At 34.0% G+C, this 19287-nt stretch overlaps 2 protein-coding genes across 2 annotated transcripts; both read left to right on the plus strand.

Annotated features, from left to right (window-relative positions):
• Positions 1-7251: 7251 nt before the first annotated feature.
• Positions 7252-8814, plus strand: LOC104893711 (uncharacterized). The gene is made up of 3 exons (XM_010679847.2): positions 7252-7486; positions 7547-7932; positions 8206-8814. The coding sequence occupies exons 1-3, from the start codon at positions 7252-7254 to the stop codon at positions 8812-8814; spliced, it is 1230 nt and encodes a 409-aa protein (XP_010678149.2).
• Positions 8815-12817: 4003 nt separating this feature from the next.
• On the plus strand, positions 12818-18123 carry LOC104891963 (phospho-2-dehydro-3-deoxyheptonate aldolase 1, chloroplastic). The gene is made up of 5 exons (XM_010677754.4): positions 12818-13499; positions 13582-13859; positions 15309-15585; positions 16147-16392; positions 17630-18123. The coding sequence occupies exons 1-5, from the start codon at positions 12960-12962 to the stop codon at positions 17885-17887; spliced, it is 1599 nt and encodes a 532-aa protein (XP_010676056.2). The 5' UTR covers positions 12818-12959; the 3' UTR covers positions 17888-18123.
• The last annotated feature ends 1164 nt before the right edge of the window (positions 18124-19287 follow it).

Here is a 19287-nt window from a genome sequence, read left to right on the forward strand (position 1 = left end):
AATTGTTCTAAGGAGGATAGAATGTTGCTTTTGTATTAGTTTGGGGAGCTTGCCTCCTTTCTAGCCTAATGGTTGTTTGACTAGGCTTGGTTTTCTTGTAACTCTTTTTTTGGTTATCAATAACAATTTTGAATTGCCAAAAAAAAAATTATAGAAGTTTGATGTATACAATGAGAACAATGAAACAAGACCCCCACATGACTATGTTTTTTCTTATATATTTGAAAAAAAAAAAGATTGGAGGATTCTTACTTATGAATAGTGCCGAATTAGAAATGGAGAATCTATTTAGGGACGGAAGAAGTATTTGTAAGTCAATTTGGATGTCGTCTAACTTGTTTGGTGAAGTCTTGTGGGGGTGGTAATCGAGACCTGAGATCGAATCCCATTTTGTCTACATCATTGTGCTTAGTCGCTCATTTTACACTAAAAAAAACTATGTGCATATCAATCACTCACATTTTACCGATGATTTTAGAAAAAAAAAGACAAGCCTATAAAAATCATGAAAATGTATAGGAGAAAATCTATCTATACAAATATATTAAAAGTCGTGTCGAAGGTAGTATATGTGCCACATGGCACTCTTTTCAAACTTCTAATGCAAATGTCTTAGCCCTTATGTCCATATATACTCTTCAATGAAAGAAAAAGATAATTGTGTAATTGCAAGGTCTCGAAGATGTGACCTTTGAAATGAAAAGTAAGAGGTTAATCATCAATATACTATGACTTTATTGTCTAATGTTTGAAATAAAATATGATAAAGTCTTATAATAAATATACTTGATTGAAAAGACTTAAACAAGTATATACATCTCTAACACTCTTATTACGTAACTAACAAGAGATTATTGATGTCATATTTTCTTACCATCATACCTTTTAAACTACTATTTACAAATTTAAACCTTTCATATCATTTTACTTATCACGTCATAACATAAAATTTTCAATTTCTCAATGGAAAAAAAATACGAAAAGTGGCAAAATAAATTATGAAATTTAAAAATAATACCATATTTGCTTATTATAACTGACCCGAGACATCGTCCAATCAAAAGTGTTAGTGTTTATCTTAAATGACTTAAAGACATGTTTGGTGTAGCCTCAGAAGTATCTATTGTGGTGGTTATTACTTACACTAAATGATCTTGTTGGATGAAGATGTCCTTATATCTTTTAAAATAACTAGTACTTCCTCTATTTCAAAGAATCCAAACACTTGTTCAGATACGTAGCTTAATATGATAAGTTGTAGTGTGATGATTTAATGTTGTTTTAAAAGTAGAAGTAAAATATAGGAATGGATAAGGTATTTCTTTTATTGAAGGAGAGAGAAAATTAGGTAAGTGTGGGTCACATTGCTTTAGAAAACTACTATAATAATAGCAGGATCATGCCAAAAACAGAAATACTCAAACTTATTTTGGACAAGTAAAAAAGAAAAGTGTTCGATTCATTTTTGGGTAGTATGAGTATTCGGTTAATCTAACTATCATAGTAGTATAAAAAGTGAAATAATACTAATATTGTTATTTTTGTTACTTAATGTCATTATTATTATTAGGGTTGAAATTGAAATGAGCTGAATTAAGTTGAACTGTACTAAACTAAAACGAACCGAATGAAAATTGTCTCCAAAAGAACAGGTCCTAAGAATGTTGAGGTCAAATGTAATAGCCCTGTTTTTTAAGAGCGTTTATTTAATGATAATTATATTTATTAAGTTAATTATGTTCCGAAAATTCTCATTTTATTTGAGTTGTGGAATGTGATTTTATTTGCCGTGTTATAATATATTCGTCATATTAATCTATTATGGAGTTATAATTATATTAGTTTATATATCGCGTTTAGTTAACAATTTGTGGATTTGTATTTACCCGATTAGGAAACCAAAGCCAGGCTCTTATCACTTCTTGTTGTCGGTTTAATGAAACCCCAAACCCACCCCAATTACTTCTCTCTCTCTCCGTGTCTTCTAAACCCCAACTCCCAAATTGAAAAACTCAAAACCCCGTGAAACCCCGACGAACCTGATTTCCCCCCCTCTCTCTCAGGGGCGGTTCTTGGCCCATGCAGTATAGGCGACGGAATAGGGCCCCAAAAATAGAGGGGCCCCAAAATATATTATATGTATTAAATGTTTGAAAGGAAAACAAAAGGAAAGCATTTGGATCAGTGGTAAAGTAGTAAGGGATGGGACAAAGGGGTGTAGGTTCAATTCTACTTAGGAGCAATTTTTTTTTACTTTTTGCTGTTTTAATTATGACTGCTGACTCATTACCTACTCACATTAATATGGCTGCTTCAAATCCCCAATTCCCCATTAATGGCTACTCTCTTCTCTCTCCTCCTAACTCTCTCTCATTAATTTCTACTCATACTCTTATATTGTTTTTTTGCAATTTTTCAATAAAATTTACTCTATTTATATCTAAATATTTATTTATTTATAATTATTTGATATGTTGAGAGTATTTTTTTTAATTGAGAATCTAATATCTTTTATGAACTAAATATGAAAGGCTCAATTTTAAGAGAGCGTATAGGGCCCCCGCTATGTTTGCCCCGCCCCTGCTCTCTCTTGTTTGCCAGCGCTGCTCGCGAAGCTCTTTTCGTGGGCGCCACCGTCCGCCGTTTTCAGATCGCCGGAGACTCGCGCTGCACTTCGCATCCCCTGTTCATCTCTCTCGTGTGTTGTGTTGTTCGTGGCTGCTGTAGCCCTGTTCTCTCTCCTCTGTTCTTGTGTCGTTGTTGCTGCTGCCGCTGTTGTCGGTTGTGGCCATTGTGGTTGTGGCGCTGTTGGCCACCGTGGCCTGCTGCTATCTCGTCGGTGCTCAGCAAGCCTCGCGAAGCTCCGCTGCTGTGCACTGAAGCTTCGAAAACTTCCCTCAACCTCTCTGTTTCTCGGTTTTTTTTCTGTTCTTCGCTGCTCCTAGTAGAGCAGAGGTAAATTTCCTCTTTGTTCTTAATTCAAACCCTTTTCCTTGTAATTCAAGCCCAAGTTGTTCGTGTAGTTGTATAGTTGTTGTTCTTGTTATCGTTGATGTCGTTTATGGGTTCGTACTCTGCGTTGTCGTTTTCTTGTTGTTCTTGCTACTTTTTGTTGCGTTGTTGTTGACGAGGCGTAGTTGTGGTGGTTGTTGTGGTTGTTGTCGTTGTAGTGGTGGTTGACTGGTTGATTGTTAATTGGGATTATTGATGCTGCTATGTTGTTGTTTTGTTGCTGTGTTACTGTTATTGTTGTTGTGTTGTTGTTGTTAGAGTTATCACAGTCTCATTAGTTTACAAATTAGATTTGTAGTTGATTGCTAATCTCCGTTAGTATTTCCAAGATTTCATAAAAGAGTTTTGGGTTATAATTTCTTAAATGAATTTAATATAATATTGTTAGTAATAGTAATATGTTTGATGTGTGAATTCGCTAAATTAGTTTCTCATTTGTGCTTGTTAGCTAAGTTGAGTTGGTTTAGTTCAATAAGTTAGTTTTATGATTTCAAGATATGTAGAATTAGTTTATAGAATTTAGGATTAAGAGTTTGAAAGTATGGTTGTAAAGGATCTTCAAATTAGGAATTGGTTATGGTTTCACTTTGTAGTTAAGATTGATTATTGATTGTCGTTATTATTGTGAGGTTATTATGGAGGATGATTATGGAGTTTGAGTATCATTTGGAGATGAAGATTAATGAAGGAGGTTGTATTGTTCACATCTGGATCGCATATGAGGTAACTTTTATGTTCAGTAAAATCATTTACTCATGCCCATGTGTGTGATCTTTCTATTCTGTTTTTGATAATTAAGTTCGTACTATGGCCATAGATATGAATGTGATGATGAAATGTCATTGATTGATTATGAATACACAACTGTTTTGCTGGCTTAGTTTATGAACTGAAAATAGAAAGTGGGCAAGGTATGGATGGAGGATGGTTACTTTTTGACCTGATACGGTCGGCTACGCTCCATAACGAACCATGGGGGTAGTATTGCTGGGCTCCATAACGAATCTTGGAGGCAGCGTTTGTCCTTTGTCCAAAGCCTGTACTTGCCACTGATTTGTTTAAGAGAATGAGCTATGCCAGCGTTATACGAAATGAAAACGATTTGAGAAATAAAATGTTTATAACGGGCAGAAGTAAAGGTTACGAGTTTTCCACTCATTTTGGAATTTTGTTTGCTTTGTATTTTCTCCCTGAATTTGCAGGTTTGGTATCAAGAGCTCGAAATTGGAAGTTGAGCGAGATGTTGATGTCGTCGTAGATTGTAGATTGAGTTTGTATCTAGTTAATTGATTCGAGAATAGTTATTAGTATTTCGTTGTATAATATTTGGGAATATTAGTCGAGTTATTGGTGTATTTAAGGATATTTTTCCGCTGCGAAGTAATTTAATTAAGAGTTAATTTTGTTTATGGTTGTTGAGTGTGTTTCGCTAGCAGCTCGTGAAAGTGGGTTGTTACATCAAATGTCAATTATACTACAAGTAGTTATTAACAATAATCGAATATTCTTGTACAAGCAACTAATATAATGAGCTAGTCAAATAACTAAGACAATCAGCTATCAACAATCCATTAGACCATTACTATAGTCAAATAATTGTTATAATAATCAACTAAGCTAACAACCTAACAATTATCTATATCTATACAAATATATTAAAAGACGTACATAAACAAGAAACTGTGCCACGTGACGCTCTCCCCTAGGGAGTTTTAGTTCAAATAATGTTATGTAATTCATGTACAATAAAAAAATTTAGCAATTGCATAGTATAGGGATTTGATCTCGAGACCTCAAGTACATATACTCAAGTCTTAACCACTAGACTAAGTTGTATTTAGTGTTATTATTATAAAGTTTTATATTAATAAATGAATTTTTTCCTTACCCGAGAATAGCCCGTACCTAATAACTAGTAAATATATTAAAAAGCGTGCATAAACAAGAAACTGTACCACGTGGCGCTCTCCCTAGGGAATTTTAGCTCATGTAATCCATGTACAATAAAAAAAAAATTAGAAATTGCGTAGTATCAGATTTAATCCCGGGACCTCAAGTACATATATTAAAGTCTTATCCACTAGACTAAGTTATATCTAGTTTTATTATCATAAAGTGTTATATTAATAAATGAAATTTTTTCTTACCCGAGACGTAATCGGGCCTAATAACTAGTTTACATATAAAAGCTAGCGTAAACAGTTTTTTCCCACGTAAATTAAAGCTTGACCCTTTCCAATTAGTCCATAAGTCGATTAGTCAAAAGTCTATATAAAAACTCTTTAACAGCCAGTTTTTAAAGTTATGCAACAATTGAAACATTGAATTTTTTTAAAATTTTTTTGACTGGACCTCTATTTTAAAATTACATTATATTAGTTGCTTCACTCCAGGTAGCCGCCAAATCCCCAATGCGACTTGTTCCTCTTTGGCGCATTAAACTATACTTCTATAAACTGGAGTGCGGAGGTTGTGAGTTTTGAGTTGTGGCTATGTGAGTGACACTAATCAATACTAAAAGTATAAGGAATTTTTTTTTTTTAACGCAAAGAGAGAAAAAATAGTATATTGAAAGTCGTTTTTAACAAACTCTATAGGGCAAGCGACCCTATTATTTAAGACTCTACCGAAAATACTCTATTTTCATATCAAATTTTTCTCAGTTTAAAAAATAGTTTTATATAATTACAAGACATTGAACACGTGACACTAGTCTTCATATGCACGCGATGCGTGCGTTAATTTCAAAATTTGTTATTCTATTAGATACTCCATTCGTACTTTATTTATGATTAAACTTAAATGTGAAAAATTCAACAGTTAGATGAATTTAGATATATTAATTCGCTAATGTAAAAAAATAAAAAGGTTGTGAGTGATTGTTAGCATTAATTTTTTGTGAATGAATATTGAACAGAAAGAACAAAAATAATAAGTTGGTTTAACTGAATTAAAGAGAATCAAAGGTAGTGAATGTTCAGACTTTTCATGTGCACGTTATGTATGCCATCTTTTTTAATAAGGTATAAATATTTTGTCCATTTAATTTTTGATTGAAGTATTTGATGCATATACCATTTTAAACTTGTTTTAAATGGCAAGTTGGAATGAGAATTTTTAAATGATTTGCTTTTGTAATTTTTTTCATTCCATTAATTAGATCATTAAGGGTATTTTAGTCACTTCAAAAGAGGACACCACACCTCCTCCCTTGGCTTATATAATAGAGATTTAAATTATAATGTGGAAGTTTAAACATAAGCCTAACATAATATCATTATTTAGTATCTTATTAAAATACTTGCACAAATAGTTAAATACCTAATATATTTATGGTAAATAGACTATTATAGATTTATAGACGTAAACTCTTACTCTAATTATTTGTAGAAAGTTAATAAGCTATTGCTTTAATTTCCAAACTATTAAGAAATAGGGTGCTTTGGGTCTCGTAGACAAAAATGATTACTAGACTCATGTGATAAAAATCATGTTAACTAAAATTTTGTCAAATGGTCTTTCACTTATAGTGCGTTTTTTTCACTTAATTTTTTTACAACTTGTTTAACTAAATTTATTTAAACTTATTAGAAGTTATCTTAATTTATTAGAATATATTGAAACTCCAACTAGAAGATGTTACAATTTTAGAAATAGTATGAACTTATCGGACGCTTGGAACGTAGTAAATCTGAAATTTAATTCTTAAAACTGAAAAGAATACACCCTAATTATATGTATCATATTTTTCATTGTGCACCCAATACATGCTGCATGCAAGATTAACTTTCTATTGTACACTCAGAATCTCTCAGATGCATGCAACATTAACTTATACTGTAAAGGATTACCTGTTTTTCAAAATATTGTACTTTAAAGGTAAATGATATACAAAGTTTGTGTGTAACGAGGCCATTGAAGAAAATATAAGAAGGTTAATGACAACATTGACTTGCACGATATACAAATGATAACTGCTTAGAAGACGCAAATATATATGCATCCAAGTGCATGTAAAGTATGATGCACCCTTTTTTAAACTACGTCGTTTTAGTATTGCCTGACATTGTAGCTAAGAATCAAGGAGGCTTTGTTCATGGCAGATATATTATTCATAATGTCATGGTGGTGCAAGACCTTGTCAAGAAGTACAGTAGGAAGACTGCAAGTCCTAGTTGCATGATTAAAATGGATTTATAGAAGGCATATGATACAGTGGATTGGCACTTCCTTAAAGAGATGTTGCAGAGCTTAGAATTTTCAGAGGAGTTCATAGAGCTGATTATGGAGTGTGTGACAACTCCTAAGTTCTCTATCATGATTAATGGCTCAATGCATGGTTACTTTAGCTCTGCTCATGGTTTGAGGCAAGGAGATCCCATGTCTCCACTACTCTTTGTACTATGCATGGAGTATCTCTCCAGAATACTACATAATGTGAGCAATATGCCCCAATTTCACTTTCACCCTAACTGTAAGCCTTTGAAGCTCACCCACTTATGATTTGCTGATGACTTAATACTTTGCTGTAAAGGGGAGTTTGCTTCAGTTTATTTGTTGCTTCAAGCTTTCAAGCTGTTTTCAAGCACCTCAGGATTGAAAGCTAACATGGATAAGTCTTCCTTATACTGTTGTGGAATGAAAGGAAGTGATGTGCAGAGAACAATTGAAGTTTCAGGGCTTCATATTAGTGCCCTTCCTTTTAGATATTTGGGAGTGCCTATCTGCTCAAAAAAGATTTCAGTGGCTCAGTGTGATGGCTTGGTGGAAAAAATGGCTGCTAGGATAAGAATTTGGAGCACAAAACACTTGTCATATTATGCTAGAATGTTGCTGGTGAACACTGTCCTACTGAGTCTTGATCAGTACTGGGCTCAAGTTTTTACTCTTTCCAAGAAGGTTTTACAAGATATTGAGAGAGTTTGTAGAGCTTTTCTCTAGAGTACTGATAGGTTCAGTCACAGACCTGAAAATGTTGCTTGGGAGAAGCTTTGTTGCCCTAAGACTTCAGGAGGCTTGGGTTTTAGGAATGTGGTAAAATGGAATGTAGCAAGTATGGGGAAGTATGTATGGGCAATTGCTACTAAACAAGATAATTTGTGGGTGAAATGGATTAATGTAGTTTATGTGTAACAAGAGGACTGGTGGGAGTATGTTCCAAAGAAAGGGGTAAGCTGGTATTATTGGAAGCAGGTATGCAGCATCAAAGAACAGCTAAAGCTTTTATATACTAAAGCTGAATTTCTGAATATGCATCACTACTCTACTAGCCAAGTATATGGTAAGTTGTTGGGGGATATGGCTCCTGTTTACTGGGATAAAATTGTGTGGAATAGGCAGAGTATTCCTAAGTATAGATTTATTAATTGGCTTGTTGTGCAGCTCCAAACTACCAGTAGACTTGCCAAGATTGGTATAAGTTCTATTGCTACCTGTCTCATATGTGGCAATGCTGATGAAACTCATTCCCACTTATTCTTTGAGTGCCATTTTGGGAAGAGATGCTTGGTTGCAATTAAGAGCTGGTTACAGATTGGTCCCATTACATCTGATATGGTTCAGCTGTATAGATGGATTGGTAGAAGTAAATGCTCCAAATTCAAGAGAGCAGTTTGGGCTGTTGCTTTAGCAGCTGTTGTTTTCATGATTTGGAGATGTCGCAATGATGTCTATTGGAAGCAAAATGTTCCTTCAATATACAAGATTGTAGATGAGATCAAATACTTTGTAAAGATCAGAATACAAGCAGTATTGCCTTCGAAAATTACTAGAAGAGATTATACTACCTCTGTTTTTATTTAGTTGCAACATTTTGACTTTCACGCTTGCCAATGTACAATTTCAAATCGTTTTATCTCTAATTGTATGTAAGTAAAAATTATAAAAATTTGATATTATGAAAGCTTACATCGAAACGAATCAAACAAGACCCCACATGACTATATTTTGTTTAACATATAAATCAATAAATGTGGTCAAATAAGAGAACATGAATAGTGCAATTTGTCAAACGTTGCAACTAAAAAAGAATGGAGGTAGTAGTTGTTTTGTTGCTCTATAACTGCTTGATGTATAGATGTTCTCCCTGGTTTATCTAACCAGTGGTTTTGGTTGTAAGTTTGGTGTTTCATAAATATATATACCACTCTACTTACTTTGCAAAAAAAAAAAAAAAAAAAACACTACGTCGTTCTATCATTTTTAAAGTTTATAATTTTAAAAAAATTGTTGTTATTTGTTTCCTTAAATTTTGCAACTAAAGATTCTTTTCTCAAATTTAATTTTAAAAGGTATATGTTCTTTTACCTTAAGCGTAGATGTTGATTTACTATATGTTGTTTTCATTATACTAAGGATGTCTTGACATAGTGGTTAAGATTGAGATGCTGTGAACGATAGGTCACAGGTTCGAAACCCCCTCCCCTTCTTTGTATTGCCTTCTTGGCTTATATGGATAAAAAAACAATGTTCTTTTCATTATGACATGTGTTCTTTTATAAATATAGATTTACATACTCTTTAAGGGCCTGTTTTCCCCAGCTTATTTTCAGTTCAGTTCAGTTCAGCTCTAGATAATACTTTTACTCTCACATATCACTATTCATTTCAGTTCAGTTCAATTCAATTCAATTCAGTTCAGCTGTTTTATGTCGAAAAGAACATACCATAATTTAAAATTGTGTGTTCTTTTTTAAAGTAGAAAAGTTGTTGAAAAAAATTTCGTGTTTTTTTATATAAATGGTATGTTCTTTTTAAGTGCATAATTAGCATTGTGCACCCTAGTATATAATCCACGCTTTGATTAAAAGCAACCCAAGGCCTAAGGGAAGATGATACACCATGGACATGTTATGTAATAAAAAGGATGACATAGGTAAAGAATGGTATATACTCTTGTTTTTTTTTAAAAAAAAGGGGGATCCAAGAGCAATTGAACATTATCATTCACATGCAAATCATCGGCCGACAAAGAAATAATAGACAGCGGTAAAAACTCTATTAAAACATAATCACTCGTGCTTATTGCATATTCTCTTTCCAAAAATAATGTACAATGGTGCTCCTTCTATTTTTTTTATCTTTCTCATTTGAAATTTTGACACTATTCACAATTAGAGAGAATCTTTTCTATTATTCTTAATATATGAGAAAAATATAGTCACGTAGGGTCTTGATTGATTCGTCTCAATGAGTACTGTATTAATATTCAATCGTTGTAATTCATACTAATATGTAATAAAAGATATTTAAAGTCTAACAAGTGCATTATCAAATGTACAAAGAAAATTGAAAATATTTTTAAAAAAAACAGAGGAAGCATATAATAAAAACATTGAAATTAAAAAAAAAACAATTTAAATTTTTAGAACGCATTACTATTTATTTATTCATTATACGAATAGTAATTGTTAATTAGAAGCGAACAACATAATATGTTAAAGAATTTTGTAGAATCTAAGTTACATATACTTCTTTCTTTAATAAAAAAATAAGGAAAAGGTTAGTTTTATTAAAAAATTTAAAACAATCCGTTGGTTACTTAGTCATCTAATTTCTTTTGGAGTATTGTTATTTTTTCTTTAATTTTTTTTGTTATCGCCATTAGCAATGATTTGTGGAATATTAATAAAACCAATTTATATATAAAATTATAATTCATAATTTTTTTAAATGTATAAATTTTAATTATAGTTTTATTATGAAGTCAACTCAATAAATATTGTGGATATAATATAAAAATAAATTATTTATATTAAATAACTTATGATGGCTATAACACAATTGTAGCCATTATAAAATTCAAAACTTATTTGGTAATAAATAAACTAAGATACAAAAATCATAATCTAAACATATATGGTAGGAAATAAAGGAAAATATGAAATAAATGGAAAGTTAGATTTCCTATGAAGTAAAATAAAGTGAGATTGTTTGGTTGACAATAATGAAGCAGGAAGTTACTTGTCTAAGTTTGTTGAACATGACTGAAATACCTGTGTTTCCATGATCAATTAAACAATAACTTTTATGACTTTCTAGAAAATTTTATTTAAAAAACAAACAACTTTTTAGGAAATACAACTTCGGGCATGTCCTCCCCAACTTATTTTTAGTTCAGTTTAACTCAATTCAGTTGTAATCAGTTTAGTTCATCCCTAATTATCATTTGTATTAGTTATAATTTAATTCAATTTAGTTTAATTCAGTTGCAATCAGTTCTATCAATTCAATTCAGTTGTTTTATGCCGAAGAGAACAAACTCTTCCTACAGACAAGCACTAAGACCTTGTTCTTTTAGACTGAATTGAATTGAACTAAACTAAAATTGTAAAAGGAAAATAGCTAAGTTGAGTTGAACTTATCTTAACTAAAATCGTGTTTAAAAAAAAAGCATATTTTGCCAAATACTTTAATGTAGCCACTTTATTATTTGTAACTATTTTGTTTCAATTTTTTCAATTGCAGTCTTAAATAAACCAAATACTTTTAATTTACAACCCAAAAGACATGTGTTTGATTTATCTAAGGTTGCGGTTGAAGAGATTAAAATAAAAGAACTGTAATTAACAAAGTGGCCACTTTAAAAGAATTGCTAGCAACATTTTTTTAAAAACTGCCAAATAAGTGGTGTGGTGGTGGGGGGGAGTATAGCCGGCAAAATTGACCCATACTCGTTGACCCGAAATACCCGTCTCGAAACGCGTTTTTCACCTGAAAATAACGACCAGAATATGACTCGAAACCCGAAATAACATGACATGACCCGAATATGACATGAACCCGAATCTACTCAAACCTGGATCTACCCGATCCGAAATTGACCCGATAATGATGACCACAACCCGAACCCGACCTGAAAAGTTATCATATTAGTTACTTTTTAAACAAATTTAAGGAAAATATTGTCATGAAATATTATATACTTCCTCCGTTCTGTTTTAAATGAAACATTGGATGAAATGACACTATTCACTAATCAATTTTAACTCCAATTTATCGCTATTATATAAAGAAAAACATAGTCAAGTGGGATCTTGTTAGATTCGTCTCGATATATACTATCAAATTATAACTTTTTTATATTTTTTACGTTTACACAACTAAAGATATTAATGATTAAAGAAGCGCGTTGGGTTGCGTGAAAAAGCAAACGTTTCATTTAAAACGGAACGGAGGAAGTATAATTTAGCCACTGTCTATTAATAATTTAATTTATTGTCATTAATCTTATATGTGTTTTGTTTATTTGCGAGATTGAAACCCCATTCTAACGTGACATGATCGAAGTCTCATGAGCCCGATATTAATTTGTACCCGAACGAACCCAACCCGAATGTAACTCGAAGTAAAAGTTGACCCGATTATGACCTGACCTGAACCTGACCCGTTTGCTACCTCTTGGGAGAGTGAGGACAAGAAGATAAGAAATTATACCATAATGGCATTAATGTTATAGTACCAGATTCGAATCATGTTGTGCCGGGTAAAGTGGTCAACCTTATATGGCTTCCCAATATGCACGAAGCCCCCATAGGCTGGCGCGGCTGCATGCCAGCGCAAAAATAAAATTAAGAAGTGGCGATTAGTAGGTGAAATAATCAAACAATATCCCAAAAGAAATCCAAAAATCAGCGCAATATTATACGAAATTACACCTACACCCCCAACTACCACCACCACTTCCCATATGTTTTTTCTTTTTATTTTGTGTTATAATAATAATTAGAACATATTCCCACTTTAAAAAAAAAAAAAAAAAAAATTTCCTTCCTTCCTTCCTTCCTCTCTCCTTACCTGTCCTCAGCATTAAGCCCAATTCTCAACTACCCTCCCACCTTATAAAACCCCACCTCTCTCTCTTCTCTCTCCTCAGCCTAAATCTTCCATTCCCATTCTTTCTCTCTCCTTCATTTCATCGACATCTTAAAAAAACAATACCAAAAAAAATGGCATTCTCAAGCAACGCCATTCTTCCTAAATCAAGTTTTTTACCATCCACCCCTACAACTCACCAACCCAGTTTCTCTCTCCTCCCACTTAAACCTCGATCCATCTCCGCCGTCCAATCCGCCGACAAAAACCACCCCATTGCTTCATCTAAACCTTCCATCCCTCCTACTCCCGTCTCCGCTACATCTACTGCTACTACTACTACACCTGTTGTTAAGAAGTCCGACGAAAAATGGAGTCTTGAAAGTTGGAAGACAAAGAAGGCTTTACAATTACCTGAATACCCTGATCAAAAAGAAGTCGATGTTGTTCTCAAAACTATTGAGGATTTCCCTCCTATTGTCTTCGCTGGTGAGGCTCGTATTCTTGAAGAGCGTCTTGTTGAAGCTGCTCATGGCAATGCCTTCCTTCTTATGGGAGGAGATTGTGCCGAGAGTTTCAAAGAGTTTAACGCTAATAATATTCGAGACACCTTTCGTGTGTTACTACAAATGGGGGCTGTTTTGATGTATGGTGGACAAGTCCCTGTTGTTAAGGTGCTGTTTTGGATTCATTCATGTTTTGTGATTTTGTTTTGTTTTGGTGGTTTGTTGTATTTAATTTTGTTTGGGATTGCAGGTAGGGAGAATGGCGGGACAGTTTGCGAAGCCGAGATCGGATTCATTTGAGGAGAAAGATGGGGTGAAGTTGCCGAGTTACAGAGGAGATAATATTAATGGTGATGCGTTTAATGAGAAATCTAGGATTCCTGATCCTCAGAGGATGATCAGGGCTTATTGTCAGTCGGCTGCTACTCTTAACTTGTTGAGGGCTTTTGCTACTGGTGGTTATGCTGCTATGCAAAGGGTTACTCAATGGAATTTGGGTTTTGCTGAACACAGCGAGCAAGGCGATAGGTACTCCCTCTCTCCCAATTTAATTGCTACATTTGCTTTATCACAGTTTACGAGATGCAACTTCAAACACCAATATATTGAGTTACATATATGAAAAAATTATATATTTGGAAAATACAAATTGAGACGAATCAGACAAGATCCAACATTACTATGTTTTTTCTTCTTATGTATATGGAGTATTGTATATGGAGTAAAAGATAGTCAAAGTTATGACGTGTGAATAGAGCCTACGGTCAAAATGTAGCAACTAAATTGGGACGGAGGGAGTATATCTTTATCTTATGCTCTTTCAATTTCATATCTTGTTCACTTTTACTTTGTTGTTAAATAAGTGAAGCATTTTGATATGGAAGTATTAGGTGAGGTGGACTTGCTATAATTTGTCATGGAGAAAAGTTACCTGAGTCTTTGGATACATTATTGTAGGCCAGCCTATATGAATTATAATGATTTTGTGTAAGGGAACAAAGAAATAAGTTGATCAGATTTTGAGAATAGGATAGAGGGATAAGTGTGTTACATTGATTATGACATCAATTAGTAAGTTCATGGTGGAAACGGTAATCTGTGATCCTGAGCTGCCAAACATACAAAGATGATGAATTTGTTTTGATGTGGGGGAACTTTGGTCTTATAATTGAACATGTTTGGGTTGTTTTAGTTTTACGAAAGACTTAGATCTCGGATATTGTTTTTTCCATCCTCACTAACCCCACACATGATTAATTTGTCCAAAATTTGTCTTTGGTTAATAGTTATTATTCATAATTTACCTTATATGAAATTCTTGGTGAAAATTAGTAGGTTTTGGCAATATGTTTTGCTTTCGGTAATACTCCTACTAGATGTGTTGATAATATGGACTGGTATCATGTATAGCATTGAGTTCCTTCAATTAGATGTTTCCTTGTCTTTAATACAATGTCCTTTGCTGCACCATCCTATATCTTGACTTTCCAGCTTTTGATTGGGGATCAAGTTGGATGCTATATCGAGGGTACATGTATGCTCATATATGGTTCAAAATAAATGGGCATGGAAGAAATCATTCTTTTTCATCGAATTGGGCCATGTTGTTTTTATGTCATATTATCTGCTTCTTTATCTATGCACTTATACAGTAGTATTTATATAGAATGTGTATTTCTATGCTATATTAGAATTTTACATTATATGATCTAGCCAACAAAAATGCCTTGAATAAAGCTTTTGTGTACGGTGGGGTATGGTGTGTCTTATGCTATATTAATCGTCTTAGCAAATAGAGAAATGTCATGGCTGTCGTTGTGTGCTTGATGGCTTGTTTTGCTTTTTCGGAATATTGACTAATACACCAAAGTTGGAATTAGTTGAATAGCGCTATCAACTTTGATGGCTTGTCTTTGCATTGTGCTATTTCAGAAACTGTTATCAGTGTTTGACATAGCGGCTTGTCAAATTTTGCAGGTACCAGGAATTAGCTCACAGAGTTGATGAGGCCCTTGGATTCATGGCTGCTGCTGGGCTCACCCTTGACCATCCTCTGATGCAAGCTACTGAATTCTGGACTTCCCATGAGTGTTTGTTATTGCCCTATGAGCAATCTCTAACAAGGAAAGATTCAACATCTGGCAAATATTACGATTGCTCAGCTCACATGCTTTGGGTTGGAGAACGTACTAGGCAGCTTGACGGTGCTCATGTTGAGTTCCTTAGAGGAATTGCCAATCCCCTCGGAATTAAGGTAAATTAATACATTCCATATATCCGTGTTCTTGGCATTTAGGCACATTTAAAGATATTAGTTAGGTGAAATAGATATAACACTTAACTACTTGTTAAAGACACTACCTCCCTCTGGAATTTATTGTCATACTACCATTTCAAATTATGCTGTATGCGACAATAAATTTCAGACCAAGGGAGGGAGTAGAACAAAATGTGCATTTATTACACGTCTCTGGTATCATTCATTCAAGTGATGATTTGGGATTGTAAATAAATTGTTCTGTTTTGATTTGTTCACTCCGGTGGTAAGCACATCGACCTAGTGGGCAGATTACCCACCTCTAATACTCCATCAAGTAAAAGTTACTTGATGTTGCTGAGGTGATCCCACTGCTTTATTAAAGTCTATTTGAGGAGGATAATCTACGCACTGGGTAGACCATTTTTTTAACCAACCCACTTCTTTATTAGTTCCTTTTATTGTTATTGGTTTACATGTAAATTTAAGTATGCTTTTAGTGGCTCAATCGATTAATTGTACTAATTTGGCTCAACATATGTGGTTTTCTGTGTTTAGGTAAGTGACAAGATGGATCCCAATGAGCTCATCAAGCTCATCGACATTTTTAACCCTGAAAACAAGCCAGGAAGGATCACTATTATCACTAGAATGGGAGCCGAAAACATGAGAGTGAAGCTTCCTCATTTGATTAGAGCTGTCCGCAGAGCAGGTCAAATTGTCACCTGGGTCAGTGATCCTATGCATGGAAATACCATTAAAGCTCCTTGCGGTTTGAAAACTAGGCCCTTTGATGCTATTCGGGTATGTTACTGTTCTTCACACTATGGCTTGAATATTTTCTGGTGTTCCATAAGCATGAACGATAAAATGCCTAAAAATGCATGGTTTCACATGGTTCAAATTAGATGCCAGATTTGGTTGTTAGGCCACATGATTCAAGCCCATAAGATACGGGGTTGAAATTGGGAAATGTTATGTCAAATGAGTGAATGATAATGACCTACTCCTAATTCATGTCATCAAAGAGATGTAAATAGAAAATAAATGTCACATTGTATGGTGGGGCAGGATATTTAGCTGATTATTAGTAATGTTACAAGTGAGTGAAGATATCAGGTTCACCGAAAATTCTCCTTTTGTCTTTTAGCCTTAAAAATCACCTTAGCACACTGAAAACATCGAATATAACCAGTGGTTACATTCAAGATTACCCTTTCTGGTCCCCTTAGAGACGTAGAATCTTATCGTTCATAACTTGCATAAAGCCTAAGAATCAAGAGTTGCTCCACTTATAGGAGTTTTTCAGCAGAATCTGATGCTCACTCAAGCTATATGATCATAGTGGGCAAAAAAGCTTTTAACTTCATGTCCTTTGAGCCGATGGCTGGAAATTTTTGGTTGCTATGACAAATACTAGGTCATAAAAATATTGTCCATGCGATCCTTACAAAGTCAAAATTTGTCAACTCTTAGGTATTCTTTTACTAAAATACTTCAACATTATTATGTGAGATTCGTATAATGAATACTCCAAAATATTAAATTTCATAATTCTTATTATTAATATGTAACTAAAGGAAATAACAGTCGAAGATGGGTTTTAGAGACTAAGACCGTGTATCTTGGAGACTATGAAAACAACAAATGTGCATTCCTTAGGGACGGAGCCTGCAGCCTGCACACTCTTCCCTTGGAGCATGTATATACGCATAACCTAACACATAAGTTTCGGTAGGTAAGGTGTGGTAGGTGGGAAGGTGCCAAAGGGTAATAGCTTGATTGTCTTCTTCTTCTTCCATAAGTTAGTAGTATGATTTAACATGTTTTCCTCAAGTGCTGAAAATGATATTTGTAACATTATTTGGTGAGATGCTATGGAGCGTTGGATCTGAATGGTCATAATTAATTATTATGAACACCTTAGAATCTTCATATACTTTGTGGGTTGCATTAATCTTGTCAAGTTTTAGCATCTTTATATTCTTTAATTGTGTTACTGTGGCGATGAGCTAACGTGTCTATACACTATCTTGCACAGGCTGAAGTTAGAGCGTTCTTTGACGTCCACGAACAAGAAGGAAGTCACCCAGGTGGAGTTCACCTAGAAATGACTGGACAAAACGTGACTGAATGCATCGGTGGGGCCCAAACTGTGACCTTCGATGATTTGAGTTCACGCTACCACACACATTGTGACCCCAGGCTCAATGCCTCTCAATCTCTGGAGCTCGCTTTTATCATTGCAGACCGTCTTCGGAACAGGAGGATGAAGTCCCAGCCATCTCTCACTTCCTAAATAAAGCCCCCCCCCCCTTTTTTTTCCTTAACTTTTTTGGCTTGTCGAAAGTGTTGTATTGAGTACCTAAAATCCTTAATTACTAGTACCTATTTATTTATGCACCGGATTCTTTTAGATTCATAAGTTTATGTTGTGTATTGTATGTGTATACCGGAGAACACCAAAATCCGAGTACTCTGGTGTTTGTGACTATGACAATGACTAAATAAAAGGCAACTACAGTTTTTTAAGCACATTTTGTCTCGTCAAATTATTTTTATTCTAAATCTAAATGATAAAAATAGGTTAAAGTGTAACTATCAATAATAATGTTTGAGAATCACATGAAAGTTCAATGGTTGGAGTTCCCACCTCTCAAACTCATGGTCGGGAGTTCGACTTTCATTAACCTCAAATTTGGGGTGTTCGTATGGATATTTGCTTGTGGGTATAAATATTCACTTTCATTCTCTAAAATAACTACCGAATAAAAAATAACAAAAATAAATATTAATGTTTGTTGGCGTTGCACATCATATCATATCATCACCTAAAACACTTGACCATGACATATGATTGACTCCAAAGTGGTAGGTAGCTTGGTCAATATTGCCGATTGTAGTTGAAGATATGCAGGTTGGTCATTGGTGTAGGGAATTATAATGAATGAATTTGTTAGCCTGCCTTGTAGCCTTGTAGTTGTAGGACCTGCTTTAAATTAGATAAACAAATTCGGTAGGTGGCTAATTCAGGAATTTCCTTTGGCTCAGCCAAACATTTGACAGCCGACTGAAGCTAAAACTTGACGGCTTCAGCTCGGCCATATAGATTCAATGCCGTAAATTATACAAACTTTATGATAATTCTATTTTCTAGTCTCCAAATCTAGCTCAACTGATTTTCCAGCCCTACCATACCAATACAAATTAAAAAACAAAAATACAAGATATATTTAAGTTCCACTCTTCATGTCTGAATATTACTTTTAAGCCATTGACTCAAGCCTTTATAATTACTGGTCTCTATGGACTAGCCCAGGAACAAGAAAAATTCGAGTTATGGCAATATTTAGCAACTTTCATTCAATTTTGTACTTTGTCTTGGCTTGCTCTTGTCGATTTTAATGAATATGACAAATTAAGTAGTTGTTCTCTATCCCCCAACCAATTAATAATACTATGAAATCTTCTCTCTAACGCCAATGCTTAAGACATCTCCTCACTGCAAAGTTCGTTTTCTTGGAAAAAAAATGCTTTACAATCAATCCATTTATGAAAGATTAAACCATGCAATAGCCAGTTTATTTTTTTATACAAACACCTTCTCGCACTGTCAAGCATCCTATGGTGCCTTCATTGTTTCAGGCCATGCTCCTCTTATCTTTGGTTCCAAATTCAATATTGTGTCCAAAGCCCCCT

The sequence above is a fragment of the Beta vulgaris genome, chromosome 1, assembly GCF_026745355.1.
Source record: "Beta vulgaris subsp. vulgaris cultivar EL10 chromosome 1, EL10.2, whole genome shotgun sequence".
Lineage (NCBI taxonomy): Eukaryota > Viridiplantae > Streptophyta > Magnoliopsida > Caryophyllales > Amaranthaceae > Beta > Beta vulgaris.